The 5,878-nt window shown below is 48.5% G+C and overlaps 1 protein-coding gene and 1 long non-coding RNA gene across 6 annotated transcripts in view; one reads left to right on the top strand and one right to left on the bottom strand.

The window, feature by feature from the left end:
• GTF3C5 (general transcription factor IIIC subunit 5) overlaps nucleotides 1–594 on the bottom strand; it is a 15,331-nt gene extending 14,737 nt beyond the window's left edge. The window contains exon 1 of one of the 2 annotated variants that reach the window (XM_015594295.2): nucleotides 236–594. In XM_015594295.2, the coding sequence (XP_015449781.1) occupies nucleotides 236–388 (153 nt within the window). In that variant the 5' untranslated portion in view covers nucleotides 389–594. The remainder of the gene's footprint in view (nucleotides 1–235) is intronic. The other variant, XM_006918084.3, reaches the window with a different exon arrangement.
• A 119-nt stretch (nucleotides 595–713) lies between these two features.
• The window catches only part of LOC102879523, an 11,500-nt gene continuing 6,335 nt past the window's right edge, over nucleotides 714–5,878 (top strand). Inside the window, exons 1-3 of one of the 4 annotated variants that reach the window (XR_003048187.1) lie at nucleotides 844–1,148; nucleotides 1,513–1,617; nucleotides 2,410–3,351. This is a non-coding gene — a long non-coding RNA (uncharacterized LOC102879523). Of the gene's footprint in view, nucleotides 1,149–1,512; nucleotides 1,618–2,409; nucleotides 3,352–5,878 lie in introns of those variants that run through there. The other 3 variants (XR_003048188.1, XR_001517469.2, XR_001517468.2) reach the window with 3 other exon arrangements.

Raw genomic sequence — 5,878 nt, 5'->3', positions numbered from 1 at the left:
GGAGGATGGGATGGAAACGACACCCTCTCCCCTGGGTCTCCCCTACGGTCCTTTTCCCTCCGCTCCCAGGGGGAAACGGTCCATTCCCCGCGGTCTCCCAAGCAAAGCCCCGCCCAGAGCCCGCCTCAAATTCCGTTGCCAAGGGAACCACACTTCCCGGGGCGGCCCGCCCCTCCGCCTGTAATCCCGCGACTCGGTACCTCCCCCGTGGTTCCGGAGATGCCCCGGTCCTCACCCGGGAGACGCCTTCCTCGCCGCCCAGGGTCGGCAGCATCTTGGACACGTCGCGCACCATGCCCGGGTACTCCACGCACACCAAGCGCCGCTCGCGCCGCAGCTCCACGGGGACGGCGATCCCGGGCCCCGCGTCGGCCGCCCCCGCGGCCATCCCTGCCCGGCTAGCCCGGCCCGCTGCGGTCCGTTACCCCACGCGCTCTCCTAGCTCTCGCCTCAGTGGTTCCGCGGGGGAATCGTTCCGGCCTCACTCACTGCTCCGGTCTCTCTAAATCCTTGGGCTCAGCGAGACTCGAAAGACCTCGGAGAGCAAACACTCAAAGGCCCCGTGGCTTCGGGGTGTCCTGGCTTCAACTTGGTGTTTAAAAGGGTTTGCCCGAGGGGCGGGGCTAGGGCCTGTCTCTCGCACCAGTCCGCGTTGGGGAGGCTCGTAGGATGCCGCCCAGCTCTCGACTTTAGCCAATGGGAACCCGAGGGCCGTGGCGATTTTAGCCAATGAACAGTCGGGCGGAAGCCAGATTCCATCCCTCCTTCCAGCGCCCTAATTTTAGCCAATAAAGAACCAGTTCTAGATCGAATCCCCGCCCCTTCCTCTCATTCTACCCAATGACAGATGCCGAGCGGAGCCAAACTTCCGTCCGCCTTCTTGTGAGGGCGGGCGCCGGTAATGAGTTGATTTCCCTGTTGCTGGAATCCAGCTAAGCGGTTTCCTGGGGGCTTGGACCTCCCCTCTTGCCAGCGTCCCTATCAGGGGTTTTCTAGTGCACCTCCACGTGGAAAACTCCAAGTAAAGCTCTTGGGGGACTGGAGGTTTGGGAGAGACTGTGTGAGTCCTTCGTTTTTTAGACACTTATTACACAGCGACTGTGTGATGGGCACTACTCAAAACCTAACAGAGGTGAGGAGGAGGTTAGGTAAGTGGCTCTATGGGGGACCCTGAAGGGAGGGACAATGCGGAGAGCGGGTTGTAAGCTGACAAGGTCCTTGCAGCCTGCGAGGGCAACCAAGGGTGACCTCGCCTCCGCAAACTCCTTCTGAGAACAAGAAAGTCCAAATGTAGCCGCAGGCAGACAAACTAGCTGAAGGTCATGAGAAGATGCGGCTTGGGAAAAGTAGAAGAAACTGTCGTTCTGCCTAAGGGAAACTGCTTACACCAGCTCGCACGTTCTTGTATAAAAGCAGCTCGCAAAAATAAAACGGCCATCACTGGACAGTGGACCTCCCGATCCCAGCTTTCTGTCTTCTTTCTTTTCTTCATCTCCCACCGTTCCCACTCAGGTACATTCTCCAGAGCCGTACCGGACATGGCAGGATTTACCACTTGCTGGACGCAGCAGGTGGCTCCAGAACAGGAACCTGAGTACGGGAAGACGTGTAAATGAGGTAAGGTGAGGAGGCTCCCTCGGCAAAAGCGTAGGCAAAAGAGGAGGAGGGAGAAAATACAGATCGCAGCCTGGTAGAATTCAAGAAAACACGTGTTAAATAAATTTAAGGAATAGATTGTCATCATCAGGAGTAAAACATGGGAAAACAAGGGTCAAAGGACCGCAGTATTTTTGTACAGATGCTTAAAGCTAGGGGATGTGGTGTGCGCACTCACCGGATTCAGCAATTTTTAGATTTCATACAGGGAACGTGTCCCTGGTTCCCAGATGAAGGGACAGTGAATTTAGAAACGTGAGAAAGGGTTGGAGTGCACTTACGGGAACGCTTTTCAACTGAAGGACCTAAAGAGTGCTCTATTCCAACTTTTGCCTTATGGAGACTAGTAGGGGACACTCTTGACCTGCACCATCTGCCAGTCGACTCCCCACTGCTTCACCTCAGGGAGATCAAGTACAGCAATTAAAGAGTACAGTAGAGGGTTATGAAGCTTTCAAGAAAACTGTGGCTTCAGCCCTTCCTTTAAATGAGGAGCCTTTGCTGCCAGAGTATAAGCAGGAGTTAGAAACAGAGGAACGTAAATATTACCTTACAGAGTCCTCTCATGAGAAGAGCTCCGATGATGCAGGGGAAGAGTCCACCACAGGATTGGTTGCGGCTTCGGCAAAATTATCTTGTGGAGCGCCGCCTATGGCTGCTCCTGCAGCTCCTTCCTGCGGGACCAGGCCTAAGAAACAAAATACTGTTACCTTGACCATAACCCCTAAAACCTTATGTTCTCCTTTACAACAGGGATTGCAGATAGCTGAAGAGCAGGGGGAAGATACGAGGGGATTTCATGTGTTTCCAGTCACTGAGAGACACGTAGACGGGCAAGTCGTTAGAGAACACTCTGCTGTTCCTTTGAAGACGCTTAAAGACCCGAAACAGGCTTGCACTACGTATGGGCCTACAGCACCTTTCACTTTGGCGATGCTTGAGGGTTTTCAGGGTGAAGCCTTGCCTCCCAGTGACTGAAAATCGATGGCCAAGGCTTGTTTATCAGGAAAGGATTATTTACTGTGGAAGAGTGAGTGGTACGATCTCAGTGAACAGCAAGTGAGGCGTAATGCTGCCCACAACATTCCTATAAGTATTGAAATGTTAACTGGAGAAAGACAATATTTAGATCTCATGCAGCATCTGGTGTATCCGGTCCAGGTATATCAACAGCTTAATATTTGTGCCATGAAGGCCTGGCACAGCCTTCCTACTTCCGGGGCTAAATCAGAAGAATTGAGTAGTATAAGGCAGGGCCCTGATGAATTATACCAGAATTTTGTTTCTCGTCTCTTGCAGGCTGTGTCTAGGACGGTATCTGATGCAGAGGCAGGGGAATAATAGTGAAACAGCTTGCCCATGAGAATGCTAACAAGCCCTGTCAGGCAGCATTAAGACCCTGTAGAGTGACTGTCATATTGTCTGATTTTATTGGAATCTGTACAGATGTTGGGCCAGCATATGTGCAAGGGTCTGCCCTGGCTGCTGCCCTAACTCAGTCTCTAGGTAATATAGGGGGTCCACAGGAGAAGGTAGAGGAAGTTGTTTCAAATGTCCCACCCGGAGCTTAGCTGGAGGTTTTGGAAGTTACCCAACATCACATGGTCGAGGGGCAGGTAAACCTAAACCATCTGGAGTATGCCCCCGATGTCAAAAAGGGACCCATTGGGCCAATAAATGTAAGTCTAGCTCTGATGTCCAGGGGAGCCTGATTCAGGGAAATGGCCCCCCAGCCCCACCAAATAATGGGGCCCCTGACCACCAGTCCTTCGGTAACCCTGTCGTCCAACGTGGCTGCCTCAGGCAGGCCTTCGGTCCGTGGTTTTGTCCCAGGAGAGTCAAGCAGGCCCACCGTTCAACAGCCCTGCAGCGCTACACCAGGAAGCGCAGGACTGGACCTCAGTCCCACCACCTGATACGTATTAACTCCTGAAATGGGGCCACGAGCAATTTCTACCTGGATATGGGGTCCTACTCCTCCTGGAACAGTAGGTCTTATGTTAGGAAGAAGTAGCATGACCGTGAAGGGATTTCAGGTGTTGCCAGGAGTAGCCGATGAGGATTATACAGGGGAAATTAAAGTGATGGCTCAGACAGTAAGAACTGATGTTCAAATATTATCCACTGATAGAATTGCTCAATTAGTACTTATTCCTTATATAAAGGCTGGGAAAATATTAAGTTCTAGGGAGTGGGGAAAATCTGGATTTGATTCCTCAGATGTTTATAGGGTCCAACAAATTAAACAAGAAAGACCTACAATGACGCCATTGACAGAAGGAAAAATGTTTTCTGGTCTTTTAGATACTGGGGCTGATGTATCAGTTATCGCTGATAAGCATTGGCCTTCTAACTGGCCCACTGCTCTAGCTTTAACTGAACTGCAAGACATAGGACAAGCTCAAGGACCATTACAAAGCTCAAAGATATTGCGATGGACAGATCCTGATGGGCAACAGGGCTCTTTCCGTCCTCATATACTTCCTGGTCTGCCTGCTAATTTATGAGGAAGAGATGTTCTGTCACAGCTAAAAGTTATGATTTTTAGTTCAAATGCTCAAGTTTCTAACATGACGTTTAGAGAAGGTTGTATCTCTCTTGGTGGACTAGGGAAGGAACAACAAGGCCATGTACAACCTACGCAAGGCCAACCTAAATATGATCGCTCTGGGTTAGGATATCAAAATTTGTAACTGGGGACTTGGTAGCTCCTGCTACCTCATGTAAGATTACAGCTGGGAAAATATCTTGGAAGTTTGATGCTCCCGTTTGGGTAGACCGTGGCCCCTAACTCAGGAGAAGTTATCTGCAGCCCAGCAGCTAGTTAAAAGAACAGCTTCAGGCAGGGCATATTGAGCCTTCCATTAGCCCTTGGAATACTCCAATTTTTGTCATTAAAAAGAAATCAGGGAACCGGAGGTTATTACAGGACCTCCGTGCAGTAAATTTAACTATGAAAATTATGGTGCTACTCAACCTGACCTCCCTACTCCAACTATGATTCCTTGGAATTTTCATCTTATTATAGATTCGAAGGACTTTTTCTTTACTATACCATTAGATCCTGAAGACAAGAAGCGTGTTGCTTTTAACATTCCTTCACTTAATTTTAAGGCACCCGTGAAGAGGTGTCAATGGAAGTTTCTTCCACAAGGTGTGGCTAATAGTCCTACACTGTGTCCAAATTTTGTTGCTCAAGCAGTATTGCCAATTAGAGAAAAGTTTCCGAACTCCTATATCATCCATTAGATGGATGACATTCTGCTCGCACACGCAGAGGAAAGAGTATTTCCGCAAGCGTGTGCCGAACTGCAGGTGTCTTTACACAACTATGGTCTTTGCACTGCACCAGAGGAAGCGCAGAGGTCTGTGCCTTTTTCATATTTGGGAACTATGATTTTGCAGCGTACAGTCAAACCACAAAAAGTTCAGATTCGATTTGACTCATTAAAAGTGCTTAATGATTTTCCAAAATTACTTGGAGATATTAATCAACTCCCAGAGAGTTAACTCTCGCTGCTATACAGGCTTTACAATTAGTAAATGAAGCAATACAAAAAACACAGGACTATCGTATAGATCTCTCTCTACCTTTGCTACTAGTAATCTGCCCAACTAAGCCCCTACCAACTGGGATTATTTGGCAGAGATCAGGCCCAACAGAGTGGCTGCATTCATCAAATTCTGTTCCAAAGGTTCTTAACCCATATTATGAGTTAGTTGCTATCCTTGTAGATAAGGGTCACACCCGGATGCGACAGCTCTTAGGAAGAGATCCTGACACTATAATTATTTCTTATAATCAAAAGCAGCAAGCATGGTTAAATCAATATTCTGATTCATGGTCATTATCATTAGCTCAATGTCACACAACCATTGATTGTCATTATCCACCTGATAAGCCGATACAGTTTTTGCTACAAACACCTGTTATGTTTCCAAAGGTGATTTCTCAGGTACTTATCCCTAAGGCCGTTATTGTCTTCAGGGATGGCTCCAGCAGTGGTATTGCTGTGGTACATACTCCTACTCAAGACTTATTCAAAACAGACTAATATGACTTTGGCTCAGAGAACTGAATTATTGATTTTAATCTGGGCTTTAGAGCTGTTTCCGTGACAACCTGTAAATATTTATTCAGACAGTGCTTATTTATATACCGAAATCAAGTTATTGAAACTGCCTTTATTGGACATACGGCAGATGAGAGCCTCTTCCGTTG

The sequence above is a fragment of the Pteropus alecto genome, unplaced genomic scaffold (genome assembly GCF_000325575.1).
Source record: "Pteropus alecto unplaced genomic scaffold, ASM32557v1 scaffold67, whole genome shotgun sequence".
Lineage (NCBI taxonomy): Eukaryota > Metazoa > Chordata > Mammalia > Chiroptera > Pteropodidae > Pteropus > Pteropus alecto.
This window is presented reverse-complemented; position numbering and strand designations above follow the sequence as displayed.